General features: G+C 34.2%; 2 protein-coding genes across 2 annotated transcripts; both read right to left on the reverse strand.

Moving 5' to 3' along the window:
* Window positions 1-1,094: 1,094 nt before the first annotated feature.
* On the reverse strand, window positions 1,095-2,922 carry LOC128230508 (uncharacterized). Its single transcript, XM_052942833.1, has 2 exons — window positions 2,770-2,922; window positions 1,095-2,476 (listed from the first exon to the last, which is right to left on the reverse strand). The coding sequence occupies exons 1-2, from the start codon at window positions 2,819-2,821 to the stop codon at window positions 1,950-1,952; spliced, it is 579 nt and encodes a 192-aa protein (XP_052798793.1). The 5' UTR covers window positions 2,822-2,922; the 3' UTR covers window positions 1,095-1,949.
* Window positions 2,923-7,803: 4,881 nt separating this feature from the next.
* On the reverse strand, window positions 7,804-20,743 carry LOC128230487 (uncharacterized). The gene is made up of 15 exons (XM_052942788.1): window positions 19,668-20,743; window positions 19,242-19,429; window positions 17,955-18,123; window positions 17,439-17,647; window positions 16,968-17,161; window positions 16,214-16,314; window positions 15,448-15,545; window positions 15,235-15,319; window positions 14,885-14,957; window positions 12,195-12,249; window positions 11,859-11,968; window positions 10,787-10,855; window positions 9,525-9,565; window positions 9,208-9,344; window positions 7,804-8,791 (listed from the first exon to the last, which is right to left on the reverse strand). The coding sequence occupies exons 1-15, from the start codon at window positions 20,617-20,619 to the stop codon at window positions 8,216-8,218; spliced, it is 3,057 nt and encodes a 1,018-aa protein (XP_052798748.1). The 5' UTR covers window positions 20,620-20,743; the 3' UTR covers window positions 7,804-8,215.
* Between the last annotated feature and the right edge of the window lie 2,631 nt (window positions 20,744-23,374).

The raw sequence follows: 23,374 nt of genomic DNA on the forward strand, positions 1-23,374 counted from the left end.
GTGAGATAAAAGGGACGCGTGATCTGTATTCACGGAAATATATGAAAAAAATCATTCATCCATTCATTGCAATTGCTCAAAACATGATAAACAGACGGAGAATATTGGATTAATCACACGAAAAAAGGTTTATGATCAACTAAAGGTCGGGATTTGTAATGGAGAGGGTAATTGGGCGTAGTTTTGAAAGTTGACAACTTCTTTTGTTGTTGTGTTTTTTTCGAAATTGTTTAAACACTTGGTGGACACATGCGAAAATATTGTTACGCAATGTTTATCTCGCGTTTTCTCGTTAATCACGTTACCGCCACAATGATCAATATCACGTTTCCATTCACATACATATTTAAATGTGTGGCAAGCCCAACAACAGATATGGTTAGGGTATGGCCACATATTCGAGAACTATAGATATAAAGAGCAAACTACTCGTTTATTCAGTAAATATTAATAATGAGGTTTGTGAACACTTTTCAGATGTCAAAATTAAAAATACGCTTTGATTGGTAATGACATCTTGAAAGTGTTTACATTTACTTAAGATATTTAATTATTGACACTCACGTAAACGGCAGTAGCATTCTCAGACGTATTGCCTACAAGTATTCTGTAAGACCGAAGGACCGGAATATTCACAAGCAAAGTCGAGTATTGATAGTCCCTCCCGAAGGCGTCAAAGTCGAAGATCCAAACACTTAAATATTCTAATTTAAGCAACTCCGCAAAGAGTTATGTATTTTAAAAAGTAATTAAAATATGAATCGGGTAAATGTTTTGTTGCTATTAGTATAAGGTTTGTTGATATGCTCACAATTTCTTTATATTGATGAATATCATCATCATGTTCTAGCGTAATTATCGTATTAAATGGACATATTAAAGAATTCCAGTGGTTTTACGGCAATTACTCTGGTTTTGGCAAAACATATGTGTACAGAATCACATTATTTTCATACACGTTTTATATTACCCAATCTAGGCGAAACATGCGCATGCACCAGCGCACTTAAATGCACAGCGCACTATACGTTTTATTAATTTTCACATATAGCTTAAATACTAATGAGTCCTGACGGAAAATATAACATAACATGACATAACGTAACATTTATTCAGCATAAAATGTTATAACATTCATAGCCAAAATGCAAAACATATGAAACAAATCATTGTAAAGAGCAAATACATAGTCAATAGAGAAACATATTATATATCATAGTATCAACTTCTTATCATTATTAAGTTCTCAATCGTAACAAACATGCATGATATAAATATTTACTAACATTTTTCATATTTTTTCCGCTGTCTGAGGACAAGAGTATAATCAATCTTTGGTTTGCTGGCCAATGGCAAAACATATAGTTTTTAAGAATTGTTTTCTTAGGATATGATATTTTGGACATACTTTAAGGCGAAGCGCAAACGCGAAGTGTGTAAACCTCGGCTAAAACCTTCAGCAATAGAGAATAACTTCAATGTGCACGAAGTACGGACTGACTTAAGGCCAGCTGTACATGTCTCACGCTTGACGTTGTGCTAAAAGTTCGCAGTGCTTTCAATCTTAGTTTTGCAGTATATGCCCACGTTTAACACATTTATTGCCAGCAATTGATTCAAACTAAAATGATAAAGATATAAACAGTGATGTATACATTTCCATACAAAGAAACAACATGAACATTATAACATACAGTACTGCGTTTAAATTGGGAACACACGGAACAAATGAAACGAGTTTCACTCGAACTTCTTAATGATATGTCATAACAGGTATATGGCTACTATTTACATTGATATTTACATAACTCTTATACACGTTAAGCATTTTTTTACGAATTCAAAAATAGCCCTGATATAATTAACTAGTTACTGAGTAAAGTTAAAATATAATTTACATGGATTGGATTTTCTCTTGAAGTTTTGTTCTCAAAAACTAAAATAAGCTTCTAGTCGTTCCACAGGCTAAAACCTTGGTTCATCATATCATTGTTATATAAACCAAACATTGACCAATTGTCGTTTGAATATAAATCATCTGTGTTCTCAACAACATCGCTAAAAACGTTGCCTACCGTGTCATCATTTACAACATTGTCTATAAAATCGTCCATTGTGTCTGCTTGTGTTTCGTATCGATCTTCCGTATGGTCGTCTAGTATCTCTGAAAATGTGTCAATTGTATTTTCAACACTTTCACTGGCATCTTCCGTTACCTCTTTCACGAAATCCCATGTGCCTTCAACAACGTCCTGCACCGTGTCTTGAACGTCATCGCTGTAGCTTTCAGTAGCATGGTAAAGCCCGCCTCTCAATATGTTTGCCAGATACCCTATCAGGATTGATCTAGAGATACCATTTGAAGGTTCTGTGTAGGAAGTGGTAGCTCCTTCTGAGTACTCCCGCCTTATAGGTGAGTTGCTTCCAGAGTTACTGCCAAACGAGTTTATACTGTACCAGTCAAACATCCCTTGACCTTAAAGGAACATAAAGTATTATTACATTTGACAATATATATATATATATATATATATATATATATATATATATATATATATATATATATATATATATATATATATATATATATATATATATATATATATATATATATATATATATATATATATATATATATATAAAGTCAGTAAACATCCATTACAATGGACTTATACAAATAAAAAGGAAAACAAAACAGATTGGATATTTTAATATCAGAAAAAAATAGAGCGTTTGATATAAACATACAGAAACTAAGGTCATTCTTACCTATTGCACACGTTAACTGCACTGCAATTAAATATCCAACCAATAGATGCATTTTCAATCAGTTGCAAATCGTTATTTATATAAAAAAAATGCTTAACATTAAAAAAAGGGTATAATGTTATGTTAACCCTCACCCTGTTATCATGTTAATGAATTGCAATTGCCGCGAGCATGGTTATATAATGCCCCGACTCGCCCGGTCGTACGACGTCAGAGGCGTTTCAAACTCAAGAATGTTGATGAATGTTAATGAATTGTAAAGAGCGTGCAGAATTGACTGATATCGCGAATGTTATATTTAAATAAGACGGAATGGCGACAAACGTAGCATCATTAATAGTTATTTATTGTGTGAGCTATGAGTTTATTGCCTTTTTACATTGAAGGTCAACCGCAAAAATTTACCCTTTTTTTATCTACAATGTAAACGTTCAAATGCTTCAAATTAAGAAAATCCCTTACATATAGAACACATTCGAAGACACAAAAACATGTAAATGCATCTTTGTTAACTATTTTATAGTATTGTAAATGGTTGCTTTATTCTGTTAATAGACGAGGTGTTATGGTTCGGGTATTGCGGTAATGGATTTAAAAAGTGACAGTCAATCCAAAACAATCTTATTATAATCTATGGTCCAGATAGTGAAACCCTCCCCAACGCCAACCAACCTATGGTGGGCTTTCCCATACATATATTTTCTGAAAGTATTATATCTACTGAACCTTTTGCCATTTTCTGTTACGGGATCGTTGGGGTTTAAAGAGATATAGCATGTATTATAAATCAACAATTGGTTCAAAGTGAGAAGTATTTCAAATCAACGATTGGTTCAAAGTGAGAAGTATTATAAATCAACGATTGGTTCAAAGTGAGAAGTATTATAAATCAACGATTGGTTCAAAGTGAGAAGTATTATAAATCAACGATTGGTTCAAAGTGAGATGTATTATAAATCAACGACTGGTTCAAAGTGAGAAGTATTATACATCAACGATTGGTTCAAAGTGAGAAGTATTATAAATCAACGATTGGTTCAAAGTGATAAGTATTATACATCAACGATTGGTTCAAAGTGAGAAGTATTATGCATCAACGATTGGTTCAAAGTGAGAAGTATTATACATCAACGATTGGTTCAAAGTGAGAAGTATTATACATCAACGATTGGTTCAAAGTGAGAAGCATTATACATCAACGATTGGTTCAAAGTGAGAAGTATTATACATCAACGATTGGTTCAAAGTGAGAAGTATTATACATCAACGATTGGTATAAAGTGAGAAGTATTATACATCAACGATTGGTTCAAAGTGAGAAGTATTATACATCAACGATTGGTATAAAGTGAGAAGTATTATAAATCAACGATTGGTTCAAAGTGAGAAGTATTATACATCAACGATTGGTTCAAAGTGAGAAGTATTATAAATCAACGATTGGTTCAAAGTGATAAGTATTATACATCAACGATTGGTTCAAAGTGAGAAGTATTATACATCAACGATTGGTTCAAAGTGAGAAAGGAATAAAAATTGAGTTTCTTGCTATTTCATTTATTTAAGAAAAACTTGTTTAAACAGTAAGGTTTTATCTTGTTTTATGATATCCACCATTTCTAAAACTGGCAGAAAACAACAACGACAAAAATTGTCTTAATTGTCTTTACTGTGTACAGCCATGTATTGTATGTGGTGTATGTAACGGTTCGTTACCGTTAAGTTAATACTTTTGTTTTAAATACTTGACTTTCGTCAATATTTCTGGAAATTAGGATTGTCGAAAAGTATTGGGGTGTTCATTTTTTTTCCAAACTTGACAGTTATTGTTTTCGTTTTTTTTTTTCAATTTTACAGTATGTGAAGTACATATCCCAGTATTATTTTTTAAATATGTGTAAATTGTTGATGCTTTCGCACTTCCTTTCTGTAGTATTGAGCAAAATATTTATTAATGCTAGTTTTAGATTGCAACATTTCATTGAGTGAGATGATAATAGGATGTATTTACGAAGCACAATGTTACCAGATCTAAAACATCCTTTTACAGTAACCAGTTATAATAGATGCAAACATGTAAATACAAAAGTTTTTGATACAATACAAGGTAAATGCAGTCTTGTTTACCATATGAATGAGGATGCTTTAATAGCACAAAAAGGAATACATTATTGCCCATATTTGAGAAAAATCTTAAAAGACAAAGACAGTATTTCTAAAAAAAGCTACATATTTAAAAACGATTCATATTTTACTTGTATTCCTTTAATCTTTTAGCGTAGTTATTTTGACATTTAAAAGGAAATAAAAACATATTTAAGTATGAAATTTGATTTTAATTAGACACTAATCAATTCTGAAATATAACGTTAATTCTATCACCTGTATAATTGTTATGTTTTATAGATACTCTTCATCTATATTATATTTTATGGCATTATGTTCTTTATACATGTAAAAGTAAGACAATTGAGGTGTGTTTCTGTTAAGATATATGTTCCTATTGTGAAAATGGAAAACAAAAAAGTAAAGAAAAAAATAAACTGATAAAAATGCACATTTCTCACATACACGGTAAATTGAAAAATCAAGTAAACGCGTATTTATCTTCTTGATTGTAAATGTAGATGTTTAAATTAAAAAAAGAGAACAATTGTATTTGCTTTAATAAAAATGGCAAAGCAAAAAGCAAAATGTTTTGTTCTAAAACATAACTGTAGATTCACTACGATTTTCCGCGAATAGTTCTCCTTTCACGTTATTCAAATTGAAGGAGGTAAACGTTCACCTTTTTCCCGCGCTTTTTAGCCATGTGCATGATACGAAAATATAAAAAAAAATGGTACGCATTAAAAATTCCAAACTTTATCTTTCATTTTGAGTTAATAAATAAAACAAAATTGAATTAAATAACATTTCAAAATATTCACGTCATGGAGTTTGCTGCTAATTGACAAGGTTGACTGTTAATCACTTGTTACTTCGGGCGTTAAGTGCCCTTGACATGCGGTTTAAATACTATGCTTGAATAAACAAATATGCAGCACATGGTTTGCGCATCGTTTGATCGTCAGTTTCCGGACTACCGTCTCTTGCAATGAAAATCTCCTGGGTCAAAGTTGAACATGCGTCAACTCGGGTCATATATGATTTCTCACGGGAGCTCGTTGAAAGCGTTTTTTTTAAATATCTTTGTCGGATAATCCGGTTTTATTTTTTTCGACACCAGTTCCGTTGTGCCAGGACTCGGGCTTACAAAATCGATTTGGGGGCAAAAAAGTACCGTCGGGAGGGGAGGTAAAACATACGGTCGGTTTTGTGACCAGTTACAGTACCATTTTCGCCCAAACCAATTTTAAACAGTACGTCAAATATTGGAATTGTTAACATGCATTCTGCTTCAGACATTTCTTAGTAAGTCTATTTAAACCCCTATTTAATATCGAGTTACACCCATTGGTTACACGTAAGCTCATTTAGTGTCCTTTAATCATTACGGCCAATCCATCACGAAGGCTTTATAAAGCCTATATTTCGATAACAACTACACATGTTCACCACAAAAAGGTGTCATTCAAGCCTAATCTGACTCAATCTAGCCCCATTGTAGCATGCCTGTTTAGTACAAAACAAGAATTGGGCTTAAATGTACAACATAATGCCCAATGTATTAAATTGGTGTTAAAATGTAGCCCACTCAGTGCCAAATAAACCACAATGATTGCTCTTTCCAAGTAAATTAAGTGTCAAATACATCCTTTATTGACTAACTTTTAAACATTCAGAAAAAAAATTACGTCTAGCTATGGCCTTCCAAGGGTCACCAAAGCACCCTCTCATATATATGTACCCATTCAATGCAAAACAGTGTTCAACTATGGCCTTCTCGGGTTCCCGAAGTGTCCAATTATTTCAGGAATAGCTTTGAGGGCACACCGAGCAGCATACCCTGTAGTATCAATATTTGATGATGCTGTATCCATCAATGGCCAATAAAGCTATATCTCTACTGATTAACAATTCCAATGCCAAACAAGTCAATATTTTACTTCATTCTTGCCAATCAAATTACCATCATGTCCATTGCAACTGAACCTACATTCCAAATACAATTGTAACCGATAATAACAAACCCCGAATTATCTATACAAGCCACTCAATTGTAAAATAAGTCCCAAATAGAAACCTTATAGAAAGTCATTTAATAAACTGGTTATCGATGTACTTGAAAGAATATTTAAAAAAAACTTGCATGACATTGTATAATCTGATTTTATAACAGGATGTTCATATTTATAATTATAAATAAATAAATCTTACCAAATTTAAAAAGATAAATGAAATTAATACACACACTATGGTCAATGTATTGTGTTTTTTTAACATCTTCATCACTAGAAACATACGAGATAGTGAGCATTTTGAAAACAATTTTTGAAAACATTTTGTAAGCATATGCTAATTTTTACATTCAGATACTTATAAAAGGCATACTTTACACACTGAAGACCAATTGGTTTTATTCAACGTTTTATTTATCGACACTATAGGTAATTGTATGTATAAGTAATACGTCTATGTTTTATTTCAACAGGCTAAATTTGTCAACAGAATGACATTGTTTAAACATGTCAGTTGAGAATGACCCTGGGAAAGGCCATAGCCGGGAATCCGAAAATGACGACATGCTGAACTATGTCAAACCATTGATTTAAGCGCAAGCGAGGTACGTGATATATTTCTTTATTGATCAATTTTACATTCAGTTTGTCAAGTTCGCTGAACTATTTCCTTAACTATGTTTGGTGTTATTAAGTTATTTTACAAATTGTTCCTACGCCTTGACAAATAAACTTTCACGATCCATGGCAATAACCAATTATTCTTTATAAAACTATCATAAGTTGAGATAAATATTTTGGAAATGTTTCATTTTTTTCATTGTGATATTTTTTTTTCAATGGATGTAATGTTGGTAATCATCAACCAACATGTTTAATGAATAGACCTAAAAACACCAATAAAAAGAAAGGTGTTTGCACAGCCGTCCGTGTAGTGGATCTGAAGTACGTTCAACAACATTTGCTACTTTCGCCCAGGAATCATATTGTTTTATTACAAGTTATTGCACAATTAAAAATGAATTATATGATATGGTTATCATATTTAACGTTTAACAACAAATGACACTTTTATTATATTATAATTATTAGGACTTGATATATTAATGAGTTAGTATCTACATCATAAACGCGATAAAAATAAATCGATAACGCTAATTTATTTCATAAATTAAAGTTATATTTCGATGTAAAGAATAAGAATGAATAGAATATCTTTTGTTCAAACACATCACAGCATATAACATCATAAATGTGCATAATGTATGTAAATAATTTCTTTCATATGCTAACTTTTAATTAAAAATGCAGTTCAAACTGTTCCCTCACACATCTGTCATTGGCTTTTTAACCTTCCTGCTTCGCCGTCTTATTGGTTTTTTATTGATATCCTCCTCTTTTTCTACTTTGGTGCTTCTTAGTTCGTCACGAATACTTTTAATCAAGCGTTCATTCTTCTCTTCACTATTAATATCCGAGACGATGTCGACTACATCTTTGTTTGCTATATTTCTTTCGGGTCTCCTGTGTTGTTGAAGTGAATCGCTTTCTCGGCGATTTTCTTTTGCATTGGTTTCAGATTTAACAACGTGGTGATCCTTTGAAGTGTTTCTAAAACCCGTATTTACACCAGAAGAGCTCCTGGATTGCGGAACACTGCCGTTGAAGCTGAATTTAGATGTCCTCTCATCAACATAGTTGTTTGTTAATTGAGGCGGCTTTCCAGAGCTAGGTCTTTCCTCTTTTGTACGTAAAAGGATTGGTTTGCCTGGATCTTTTGTATATGTGGACCCATCTATAGTAGTTGTATCTTGTAAGTCAAGCACATTTAAGTCTGTTGCTGGTCTTCTCCCTTTTAGGTTGTTATTCGATTTCTGTCCAAGTTTCGTAACAGGTATGTCCTAAATAATGTTTACAACATGATGTAATAATAATTCATAATGATTATGATATATCTAATTTGACTAAAATGAGTAACCAAAAATGAGAAAAAAATGTATTATACTTATACTTTCAATCATGTTGTTTATATTGATGTGTTTCTTATTAAAGTAAGATTTAACTTAATCATTAATAATCTACTAATGGATAGGTACAGTATGTTTAAAATATGACACAGGCACACCTTAAAGCGAGATAAAGCAACAACAGTTGAGACCAGTGCGTTGACCTGCGTGTGATTAAAGGCAGATGGCTACATAATGCACACTAAGTACTCATGCCCTATTAAGGATTTTCTTTATACTAATGGTAAGATTTTGAAGAAAAATACTTATGGCGTTTATTGTGAAACATTACATTTCATTGGGCCTCTTACCATTTTATTTGGCATGGATATGAGGGCGACCTGGTCGTAAGCTCGATGTGGACTCCACGTTTCCAAGTAGTCACCGTAAAGAGCCTTATACGCGGGGTTTGTGTATCCCTGGCCATCCGGTTTCGCTGTTGGTACGTCTATAAGCATACAGGAAACATTAAATAACCACTGTGGTATTGCTTGAAGAAAACATAATCTCCTAAGTTCCTATAGTTTCCATTGTGTTATTAAATGTTTAAATGGAAAGTGTATATACATAGTGATAGTGCAGAACAGAATGCCTTTGATAGTAGAAATGAAATAGTTTGACAAATTACCTGATTGTGACGAAACGAGAGCATTTTTAAGTTCAGGTTGCCTGCAAATACAAAAACGTATATAATAACAATTAAAATTTAGGTATGTGATGAACAAATACGCCTGTCATTGGCTGTAAGGCATTGGCAAATAGGCCTGTCATTGACAATAAAGGCACTGGCAAAAACGCCTGTCATCGACAATAAAGGCATTGACCTAAAATAAATTGGCAAATACGTTTGTCACTGACAATAAAGTCATTGACAAAAAAGGCATTGACAAATACGCCTGTCATTGGCAATAATGGCATTGACCACATATATATTGGCAAATACGTTTGTCACTGACAATAAAGGCATTGACCACATATATATTGGCAAATACGTTTGTCACTGTCAATAAAGTCATTGACAAAAAAAAAGGCATTGACAAATACGCCTGTCATTGGCAATAATGGCATTGACATTAAAGGCATTGGCAAAAAACGCCTGTCATTGACAATAAAGGCATTGGCAAACACGCCTGTCATTGGCAATACAGGCATTGGCAAAAACAAAACGCCTGACACTGACAATAAAGGCATTTCCTCAAACATATTGACAAATACGTTTGTCACTGTCAATAAAGTCGTTGACAAAAAAGCCATTGGCAAATACGCTTGTCACTGGCAATAAAGCCATTGGCAAAAAACGCCTGTCATTGGCAATAAAGCCATTGACCACATATATATTGGCAAATACGTTTGTCACTGACAATAAAGGCATTGACCACATATATATTGGCAAATACGTTTGTCACTGTCAATAAAGGCATTGTCAATAAAGGCATTGGAAAATACGCTTGTCATTGGCAATATAGGCATTGACCACAAAGACATTGTCAAATACGATTGTCATTGGCGATAAAGGCATTGACAATAAAGGCATTGGCAAATACGCCTGCCATTGGCAATAAAGGATTGACAATATAGGCAGTGGCACATACGCCTGGCATTGGCAACAAAGGCATTGACAATAAATGCATTGGCAAACCTATCATTGGCAAAATTGGTATTGACAATAATGTTGAATTGTGATGCATGTGATCCCATATAATGTTGGTATCTTTTGAAAGGGTTTTGCTTGCTTATCATTAATATGTAAATTAAGTAAACGAGAAAACATCACTATATCACAATGTTATCACATTATCATCGTTATGAAGTTATTCTCGCTCTGTTTAATGTTACATAATTATATGTCTTTTAATTGAGTTTTTTATGACACAATATCTCATTGCTTACACAGGTGTGGTATTAGATGCTTGTTTTTCTTTCTCTTTATTTTCATCTGTTTTATTCTGTTGTTGTATCCTGTAACATGATTAATACAAACATTAAAATGAATGTTCATAAAATCAAAATATGTTTTGAACGATATTGTAATACCGTTTTATCATTTGGTTCTCGTTTGTGTGAATACAATCTTCGCAAATTATTTGATGTCCAAATGAATAATGACACAGGTGTTAAACAGTTTAAGGACATCTGTAGTTGTGTAACAATATTTAAAATCCATGAAACTGGTGAATACGAGTGGTGGTATTTTATGTTCGATCCAATACGTATCAACTGTAGTAGTTTCACACAGGACATACAAATGGTGTTGATTTACAAAATATAATTCTGTTAACTAAGATAAAAAAAACTGGTCCTGTTTCGCTTGACTAGCTGCATGCACATTTCGCAATCTTATGAACCAAAACGCTAGTGGAAAAGAGGCGCTTTCAGCAGCCAAATATATATATTACACATATTTCGACAGGATAAGCAAAATTTCTGCCTTAATAAAGGTGAAGGCTAAGTATTCATTCAAACAAAGCATTGCAAAACCTCGAAGTATACTGTTGAACTGTTCCAAACGCACTGTTGTTTCATCCGACAGCATTGAATTTAGCGTCATATAGAATTTGGAAATGGTATATTTACATGAAAAGTATGTACCTACCTAAAACTGTAAATGTGTTCAGAACAGTCATTTTGGCATATTCCATACCTTAAAAAATCTCAAAAGGTGTTTAATGCATATTTGATTTGACAAAATTGTGTCACATGAAAAGAACCTTAATACAACTTTTTCTCTCGTAATCTAAATAAATAAATAAAAATGTCTCTGATAATTTCCTCTGAACCATGCTAGTTATCTATTTCGGTAACTCTTTTTAATAGAAGAAATATATAGCCTGGGTACCGAAGATACGACTTTCCTGGACATTTTAACTTGTCGGAGATTTCAAACAATAACGATCTATATTCCAATATTTATATAAAAAGCAGGCACAAGCTCTACCTGATTCCCCCCAAATGATCAACATACCTCAAGTCTTTTTCGCTAAAAGAATTTCCTGGCGATATAAGAGAAAACGCATCGTCAAGAAGCCTGTGCATTCGCTTTCTCGCTTCTGCAATGTTTTCATCCCCAGATTTCTGAAACATAAATCTAATTAATCAAGTAAATTTTCTTTTGATTTCAATGTCCCAACTTGTCCGTTCTATTGCATATGATATCGATGTTAAATGCTGTGTTAGGGAATAAGAAACACGTGTGTAACGGGCGTTGCATTTCCGTTTGATATAAATTGCAATTCAATTCATCATTGAAAACCAAATCATATACAGCATTGATCAGCATTGTTCTTGTATAATGCTTTACCCCGTTGTCTGGTGGTTCTTCTTGTTCAGTCGTATTGTCTCGTACTAGTCTCCCACTGAAATGTAAAATACTCAACATTTTATTCATTTATATTCTCGGCATACTCTAGCAACATTAGTTTTTAAGTGATTAAGCAGGTTTTCCCATTAAAGATTGTAATAAAAAACATAAAAGGTTAAAGCATCCATCATACAGAAAACGCTTAACATTAAGATAGAAGATATATGTTCAATTCCTTGAAAAAAATCGCCCTTTGCCGGCAGATGATTCACCAAATAGTTGAGGAAATTAACGTATAAGTAGAAAAATGAAAAGCACATGTACTTTTAAAAAGATTAATTGAAACTCTTTTAAAATGTAAGATTTTTTTGTAACATACTGCCTACGTATGATCAAATTCTATATCTAAGAATAACTTTCCGTGTAATATTACATTTATTTCAAATTTGTTTCTTATGAAGAGTCACCTAAGACTGATAAAAACATGCGAGTAAAGGATTTGATTTTTATTTCTGTCAAAAGCTTAATATGAAACAAATTTGATTTATTTTACGATAATTTGTCATATGATCGTACTGTATCATTGTCCAACAGACCGTTTCCATCGCGGTATCAATTCATTTCAGAGCTTCTGCATCGCCATCACAAACTCATAAATAATTTCCTGCTAAACTGGCAGATAAATTAAACTATCATTACTTCAAGAGTCTAGAATTATCTATGGGTCCACCTTTGATCTAAATGTATATTTGTAAAATATACGGCATTTATTAATGCCATAAAATGGTTTTCGAAACATCGTTAAATGAAATATAGTTTATATTCATATTTCCCGAAATACATATCTGGGTGGATCAATCGGAGGAACGGACTTCAATATACTTCTGCTTTTTGTAATTCAATAAAAATAATTTTCATGACAGAAGTGAAAACGTCCTACATTATATGTCTGATGCGTACGGATGGTTACATCTTAGCTTTTAATTTTCTGACACTTCATAGTGTTGATATCAAAAAACTTTCAGTTGTATTCTGTTGGAAATGTCTTTTTCATGCAATTGAAATTGTACTATCTGCCTGGTCATGTAACTCCAAATAAGTGCTACCGTACGCATTCCTACGCTCGTATCAAGTATATATACACCATTACATCGACCTTTATCTCTATATTAAAACAGAGCATATGGCAATGTGCAAAATTAATTTGACCTCAAAACGTGTATTAAACATTTCAAAAGAAATACTTCTTTCATCAATTTATTACTTCTTTTATCAAAGATTTCCAGTTAATTTCAGACTCAGAAAAGAAAGAAATTATCCAGCTTTGTCATGTCCCTATTTACAACGCTGTGGTGTATGCATAGCTGAAATTATATATCATAATAAAATTACATGTATAACATGTGTTTCACATACTGTATAACCCAGATTTTAGATGATGAACGGGTCATTCAAGCTTGCTAGTCAAACCCTTGGTCGTTATGTTTGAGAAGATAAGGAAACATATTCGTTGTGAATACGTGCATTTCAGCCACACTCATTGAACTGTTTAGCGAAGACAAACAGTTTTTGGCTTTGCTTGCTCTATAGAGCAACTGTTGGTGCCTCGTAAGATACCTTCGTACAACTAAGAGATCACACTTTCACATCACATTAAAATATTATTTTTTTGGACCTATCCCGCGATAACTTTTTATCAAAGGATTCGTGTATACTGCTGTAAGAAAGCATGTACAATTTCTCCACATATCAATGCAATAAAAATAAAATGCAAAATCACAATCCTAGATGCCAGTAGGTACACTCCGTATTCGTCTGTTTTGAAGATAAGACATACAGGGAGTGTTCTTGTAAGTTCATAGCTACTAGTATTAGAAGACACATACATAAGGCAAGACCTGATTTATGATAATGGAGACCTCGTTGCGGTTTTGAGCAGAAAAAGTTCCTTGTTGCACAACCACTGAAAAGCATTAAACGGTATGACGATGCAGCTTACACACCATAATTGACAAGGACCTTTCCCACGTTAATATACACCATAATTGACACCATAAATACCAGGAAGGACCTGTCTATATTTAATTCAACATTCAGATGAAACCTGTTACCGACACCGAAGATGTGGAACTACATCATTTGGAAAAATGCCTTTTTTTAAATGTTAACACATGACCAAATTACATATGCATAACAAAGTATATTTTTGTAATAAGCTGCTAGAATACATAAAATTTATTTAGATTGCACCGTCTATATCTCAAATTGTATTATCTCAAATTGAACTAAATGGCATAATTCATGGTCGCGTGTTCCTTCACCAAGTATACATAATGCGTCCATGTTATTAATACATAATTTATAAAACAGTGGTTACAGGCTTAGGTTCGGAAAATAAGATCTAAAGAACTGTGTTATTTATGGTGATTATTATAATCATTATTTTACATTTTCAAGGGCATATTAATTATCCAAATTATGATAAATGCTTTACGAATACTTTAATCTTCTTAATATGGAGCCAGCATGTTAATAAATCATATTATAAGATCCATTTATTTATCAAAATAAAAGGAATAAGTCGCTCTCGAACGCAATAGGAACTCATTTATTATGTAGATAAATAAAATAGAGAGTACCGAGAAATAACTTACTGTGATATTACACATTATTGTAATGTATTCACTGACCTTTCAATGACAAGATGCGGGACGGATGTATTTTGCATTCCGAGAATGGTCTCATTCATCGCTGTAACATCACCTAGTGGAACGAATATAAATGAGGTATCAATTCAAGTGCATATAATTCAAACATGTTTAACACTTTACCATATATGGATATATTCTGTATAAAAAGTATTAATTAAGTGTGTTAATGGGATACCGTATCTTTTGTCGCATGCAACTTACGTCTATCAAATTTGACATCGAAAACATACATCTGACATTTAAAAATGGAAGCACTTTCGTGAGAATTCCTGACTTAATGTCTGTTATTACAGTTTGATAGCATATGACACTTAACGATCCACATGTACCGTTCATATCGGCGTGTTGTCCCCTGAGTTTGACTTTATTTTTCTTCTTCTCTTCATGCAGATGTTGTTTGACATGTTCATTATCCTGTAATTTGTAAAATGCTCATATGTAAGCATTTCACCGTGTAATAATCATTTTAAGGTGTAAGAACTTATTGCAAGAAAAAGTATACTGGATTATAAATTGCAATCGCATGGTTTTAATGAATGTACCTCTGTAAAACTGGTTTGGAACATGTCGGCTCTATCCGGCTGCAGGCCTTCTGAATGCATACTACTTGTGGCTAACTCCATAAACTCCGTTGCAGGACCTGAACAGTAATATACAACTCAACAATTGTGATCACTTAATGCTACAACTGGCAACCAATTTAGTTGATATTTTAATATGGACTGGGAATACTGATACAAATTTAATGACCATTTTGTGTATCAAGAAGATTGTATTTGGTCCATTTGAAAATAAATTGTTACACAATTGCCACATTTTTACCAGGAATTTGCGTGTTATACTTATTGACTCCTTTAGCCATACATTTAAGTACGGCTAACGTGCGAGTTATGGAACAATGTTTAAGCTTTATTTTATTTCTTACAAACTATCATAAAAAAATCTGATTTCTTATTCTTTTTGATCTGTCGAACTAGAAAACCTTGGCATTTTTCTTGACGTCTTATTTGACGTCAGTTTACGTCATATTAATTTTTTGACTTAATGATCATTTTGTTTATCAAAGACTTTACTATTTACTTTTGATAAAACAGCTCTTTATGTTTCTTATAACAGTAACATATTTTGAAACTAAAATCAATTTGATCCTTAGCAAAATTTGACTATTATAGTTAACATGATAGTTTGAACGTAACAAAGTGCACGGGATTGATATTGCTGAATAAGTAATAGATACTGTAAGTGTTCGTTTGTGTATGAATACATTAATAGCGAACGTAATTTTGCGTCAACTGTTTCGGCACGTACTGATGCTGTTCCGACTTTCCCTCCTGCTGCGTTGTGCCGGAGGTGCGAGGTCCCGGGCTGATGGCGGAGGCGTGCAACTCTTCTCAACAGGGATATATAACCTGGAACACGATGGTTGACGACAGATATGCAGAATGTGTGTTGTTAATGTCAAAGGTATGAAGAATCCATGAATTCTGTTTACGTATTCTACGTTCGTTTATTACTAACAATTTGGAATATGGTCAATACTACATCAGGAAAGAAAATGTTTGACCCGGATCATTACTTGTGTTATATCAAACTCCAAAAGTAGACGTACTTAAAATGAATCCGTTATTATAAATATGTCTTGTTGCATTCAAGCCTAGTAGTAATGAATCAAGTATTTACTCTGTTAATCGCCTAAAAACTGGACAAAAGACGCAAGACGTACAAACAGAGCACACATACCTCACATACATCAGCATAGCTTTATCAATAAAAGCTGGAATTACAGCCTTGTAACGGTCAGTTAAACACGAGTTCAATAACTTATTTGCCTCCTTATTAACTTCGTATATATATATATATATATATATATATATATATATATATATATATATATATATATATATACGTGTGTGTGTGTGTGTGTGTGTGTGTGTGCGTGTGCGTGTGCGTATTATTTTTGTTTGGAGAAATGCCAACAAATATGTACACATACGAAAACAAATCGTACACAAGAACTAATGGAGTGGTCTATAAGTTATAATAATCACAGCGTGACGTCTACCTTCCCTTCGACGGAGTGCTGTGTTTTATAGGCGGTGGATATAAAAGATGTTCCTCCTCGTCCCGTCCATGTCCAGATTCAGAAAGTTCCGGATTCTCCGGCGCGTATGACCTCAGTTTTGTCGGAATTATAGCAGTCACGCTGCTTCGTTGGCGAGGTAGCGGTCTTTTCGACGGTGATGGCGGTAGTGAACGCTTGGCAGAACATAACCAACTTTCAATTGAATAAATTCGATATTTCTTACTCTTAACTACAAGATGCGTTGATATTTGTCGCCAAAACCTGATTCTTTGTAGTCATACTTACAAAGGTTACCATTGGAACAATAATTACATAAAACAAAAAGAGACACAAACAACAACAAAACTGTTAAAAGATAGTGTTGAATATAATAATAAAATTGAATATCTGGAATACTGTCTTTGAACAATCATTGAATTTGGAGTTGACAAACCCCTGTTTAAATAATACCTTTCTCGGTGCAGGCTCCTCGATGGACATGAGTTCAGGATCTCCATCATCGTTTCCTACAGGCTTGTGTCGGCAACACTTGCAGTAGATGCAGATGGTGATAAACACAATTAGCAAGGCTCCACCAGCACCACCGGCTATCGCAGCGATTAGCCAGATCTGAGATTCGTCACTTGTAGGTGTCGTCTGTGTCGTCGTCGGAATGTAAGCTGGAGAAAGACAAGAAAATATGATAAAATATAAGTGTTCGACCGCTTTTTAATAAACATATATGAATTTTGAATTCAGATTTCTTTTTCCATTAATATGTTTGCTGTTTTCACGACGGAAATATATTACAAAACCGATTTGAACATTAGACATAATTCGGAAACAAATGTCTTGGGTTTCGTGCTATATTTTTGTATTTCGGGTGTAACGAATGTTTGTTATCTCGAACTTTTTTCCTAGGTCCTGACGAATTCGACATAACAAGTTTCAACTGTATATTGTATGATCTCTTTTTATGATACGTACTCTCGGCCTTGACCGCGACAACCTGTCTCAGGATAATTGCTAGCTCCTGTGTGTCGAGGGTGACGAGAGCTGCCACCGCCTCCTCTGCATCCATCACGCGGCCCTGCCTCTCGACCGTGTACACAGCCGTCACCGCGCTGCTCCCTGCCGTCCGCAATAACTCGTGCACCTGATAGTGAGATTGACAACAAGACATGTTCAAAACAAAACGATACTTCTCTTAAATAACAAATTCTTGATAATTTTAGATAGTTACCTAAACGATTGAACATTAAGCAACTGCAGTATTATAGGTTGTTGTTGTTGTTGTTGATGATGATGATGATGATAGTGGTTATATTAAAAAATAAAATTAACGATTATCAATTATTTCTTTTCATTTTAGTGTTTTAAGGCATTTCCGAGTATTAAGTATTACTTTTTTTGTTAGTGTTTTATCGCATTTCCGTTAAGATAATGAATGTACGATTGTGTACATAAAGAACAGCAAAGTTCAATACAAATCATTTTAAGTCACGAACCTATTTTTTACATTGCAGCGGAAATTATCATTTCGTTAAAACTGATGTACTAATAAGACTATAATTGTATGATGTGTCATCCACAGTCGTAAAGGTTGGCAGTCAATTTGCCTACTAATCATCACTATATTTGATGAAATGTCAGACGCCGTAATATGTCACAATAAATCGACAATGAAATTGTTATTGATATGGTTTGGGATACAAATGTAAAATAAAATAAAAACAATTTTACAGTAAATAGTTTATTTTTCAGATTTTCTTGTGTTTAAAAAGTCAAATGCGTGACTTATATTCTTTGCAGTTGAAATGATTTTAATAATGATGAAATTTTCGAACGACTCCATTAAGTATATTAACATAATTATACCGAACATAATGTAAAAACGCCAGGGCAATATTTCGACTATAACCATGCACTATCAACCGCTGCCGCACTGATAAATAATCGGGGGGGGGGGGTATAACAATATGCCATATTTTGTCCACAAGTGCTAAAAACAAATCGTTTCGTGTTATGACACGCCAATCGCCATGTGTTTATGAACACGTAATATTTCTTGTCAATGAGTCATTTCCACATACTTCAATGTATAAATTTATGTTGAATGTTTGAACTGCAATAATGTACTGTTCTATTACTTTTTTATGACATCATTTATCTTCTGCTCTGATGATCTAATACGAAAAAGAAAGTTCTTAGGTCACATCCAGAAATTGGCCATCGATGTTTTGCAACGTATTTTCTATCGGAAGTGCTACTCACATGTACGGCAGCGTCACCGACAGTCGTGTACCGCTTACGTCTCTTCCGGTCCTCTAGCGGATCAAACTGTCCTTCCGCAATCAGTTTCTCACGCAGGAACGCCTCACTGTAGGCTTTCGCCAAACCCTGCTCTGTTTCCATCCGGAACGTTGGATCGCTCACATTTATATTTTTCTGAACCTTTAAAACTTTAAGCACAGTTACGAATGAGTTCACCTACCAAACAAACACAATATACAGCAATGATTTGTTAGTCATATCATTTTCCAGGTCAAATATTTTAAAAAGAATTCAGAGAGTGTTTAACATGCATTACAACAAAACTAAACCACACATTTTTTTCGAAGAAGGTCATCTTAAACTTTTGACCCACTTGAAATTAATTAAATGGAAAAATGAGTTAAATATAAAATTTCTTGTACTGACCAGTTTTGACCCAATTCTTTTCTCTTGCTGTTGTAGCATTTTCTGTCGTACGTGTCGGCTCTGGTGTGGAGACAGCATGCGAGCTGTACATATTTTCTGAAGATGTTTTAGTGGCAGATATGTTTTTAAAATGTGTTGACATCAATGAATTAGAGGTACTTGCAGGTGTCAGCTTTTCTGTGGCTAAAAACGTGGACATATCGGTTGAGTTTAAAGTTACATTTACTGCGTCAGTTGTACTGCTGATGATGACACCTGAATAGTTGGCCACTGTCGTCGAGAAGCTTGATTCAACATTAGATGACATACTTCCATATAGCGTTGATATAGGTGAATCTGGTGACGAGACAGGATATAGTTCAGCAGTATTCATAGTATCTGACCAGGACTCAACAACACTCGAAGCTGGTGTCGGTGAAATCGCAAAAGACACAGATGTTGATCCTTGTAAACTGAACGTTGCCGACGGTGTAAAAGCTGTGCCAACGATATCCGATTTTAAAAGTGTTGTGCTGCTTGAAATTTGGCTAGTTTGCGTGAAAAGATTCGTCAGTGCAGACGAAAAAGAGTATGTGGGGACAACACTGGGAGCTTGAAGAAATGTCACTGTACTTTCACTGCTTTGGGCTAAAGAAGATGAATGATCGTTATTTAATGTACTTATAAGCGCTGTTGTAATTTCAAATGAAGAAGTTAATCGATTCGCATTTGATGTATCACGGGAAATACTGGAAGCTTGAAGGAATGTCACTTTACTTTCACTGTTTTGTGCTAAAGAAGAAGAGACTTCGCTACTTAGTATACTCATGAACGCGGGTGTACTTTCAGATGAAGACATCAATCGATTGGAATTTGATGTATCAAGGAAAACACTGGAAATTTCAAGGAATGACGCTGTACTCCCACTGTTGTGCGCTAAAGAAGATGATTGATCGCTACTTAGTTTACTCATAAAAGCGGTTGTATGTATAAATGAAGAAATTGGCGTCAATCGATTCGAGTTAAATGTATCAGTTTTACTCTTCCTGAATGAAACAGTCGATGCCAGTTTACTTGCAACTGATATATCAGTAACATTGTGTTTGAAAGATGAGGCTGACGTTAATGGTTTTGTGAATGACGTATCACTAACACTGTGTACAAAAGAAGTCAGTAAGGATGTTCTAGAAAGTAAAAAGCCGTTGGTTGTGACAAGGGATGTGATTGTGGAATCAAGTCTCAAGATGGAGCTAGTATATCCGTATAATGTACTCCAAACTTCATTAGTAAATAGTGTATGACTTGTCTCTAACACTGAATTCCCAGATGATTTAGATATCCGAGAAAATAAAGAGGCTGAAGACACTCTTGTAGATGAAATATCTATGGGAGAACTCGTGAAACCTATGTTAGATGTCAGCGTATCTGTGGTAGGTAAACTGTCGGTGTTCACGTCGGGGGAAGATGCTGGAAGATTAAATGAGCCTGTTAACTTGTCGGAAGGAATTGTGCTCAATCTTGGTGATAAGCTGTGCTGAATACTAGTCACAATGACGCTACTTTTAAGAATTTCGGTCTCACTACTTTTGCTGAAAAACTCCAACGTGTTTACTGTATTAACTGGTGCACTGTGAGTAGTTCTAAGTTTAACTGTACTGCTAGAGCTTCTATACACATCGTTGGTGGCAAATGTATGTAAAGATATCGATGATGTATATTCTAGACTAGCTGTGTTTTCAAACTTTGTGGCAAAGCTACTTTGATGCGGTCTTAACAGAGAACTAAAATAACTATATTCGATACTTCCTTCAAAAGTTGACAACACGAATGTATTACCTGGAGTGGTCGAGGTATAATGATATATGGAGGACATATTGCTGTAAACATTCCAATATTTTGTTGAATGGTTGACATTTTCACTATCCGTGGAATGATAAACAATGCTCTGACTAAACACTGGTGTAAACGATGGCTGAATAACTGCGGCTGTTGTCATCACACTGGAACTTGAATCACTTGCTATTGTGGACTCTGATGAGATAAATGTTGATGTCCACGTTGATAAACCGAATGAGATCACAGCTGTCGACAAAATAATATCGTTGGTCTTGTAGGATGAATTATCAACTCTAGTACTAAGAAGCACTTCGGTTACAACAACATTTGTCGGTAAGGAAATTAAAGGTGAAGTCAATGACGTTGAAAATTCAACTGGTGCTGTTTGAACTGATGTTGTTATTAACATTGTATTAGTCTGCACTTGTGATACATTCCCATTTAAGAACTTGCTAGAAATGTCTGATGAACTGGCTTGTAAGAAATCACTTTTACTCTTAAAGGATGATGTCAACAAGATAGGCGTGCTTACGTTTCCTTTAAATAGTGATCCACTTTCAGACGCACTTGGAATGGATGAAATGTTAAAAGCACTCGAAGGTGACATACTAGAATAATTCGTGTCATTTAAATTCTCGTTTGCAACATGACTCTCACTTGTGTGAATGCTATATGGTGTACTTCGTTGCAAGACAACGTTTGTAATATATGTCTGGCTCGCCGAAAAGTCCGATGATGGAGAGAATTTGCTTCCTGTAGAAGACACTGATAATGTTAAAATACTGTCATAAGAACTGCGAATTGAATAAGCAGGTATTGATTCAACCATATATGAAGAATAACTGGTTTGTAATGACTTTAAATGAGTCAAAATTGACGATGATGACATTTCATTAAAATAAACCGTCGAAGAAAACATGTAAATAGAATTTGATTTAAAAGTAGGTATCGGGAAATATTTCGTGAAAGTCGATGAAATCTGTGACACAGAAAATAAATGTGTGCTGTCAATAAGTGATTGAAAATATTGACTCATAGCAAACATTTTACTGGAATCAAGTGAGCCAATATCTGTGCGAGTAGAAAGTGAATGGTCATGAGAACTCGACATGCCTGCTTCTGGGGTCTTTGTATGGTTCCATATTGCTGGATTACCGCTTGATGGTATCGACCTGTCGTGGGTGGAATACGATAAACCACCAGATAAACTTTCAACAAGAGATCTTTCTGTCGCCACTGTGTTTGTGGATCCATACATAAAAGAGGATGTTTGCACACTTGTCATAGGTGATGATGGCGTGGCAGTAATGCTTAAAAGTTGACTATCTGTTGATGCTGTTATGTTGATGCTTTCTAATAACGGTTTATTTATTTTGCTTGAATAAAGTGCGCCAATAGATGTGCTAGTAAAAAGTGATTGGTCATACGAACTCGACATGCCTGATTCTGAGCTCTTAGTATGGTTCCATATTGTTGAACTTTCTCTTAGCAGTGTCGACATGTCATTGATGGGAAACGATGTTTCTCCAGATGAACTTCCACCCACTGTTCGTGCTGTCGCTACAGAGTTTGTGGATCCATACATCAAAGTCTGTGTTTTTACACTTGTCATTAGTGATGGCGTGGCAGTAATGCTTAAAAGTTGATTATCTATTGATGCTGTTAGTTTGATGCTTTCTAAAAAAGGGCTACTTATTTTGCTAGAATAAACTAAGTCAATAGCCGTGCTAGTAAAGTCCGATTGGTCAAATGAACTCGACATGCTTGCTTCTGAACTTTTTGTATGGTTCAATATTGGCGAACTTTTGCTTAAAGGTATTGATATGTTAAGGATGGAAAACGATGTGTCTCCAGATGCACTTTCAATCACTGATCGTCCTGTCGCTACATAG

This window comes from Mya arenaria, chromosome 4 (genome assembly GCF_026914265.1).
Source record: "Mya arenaria isolate MELC-2E11 chromosome 4, ASM2691426v1".
Lineage (NCBI taxonomy): Eukaryota > Metazoa > Mollusca > Bivalvia > Myida > Myidae > Mya > Mya arenaria.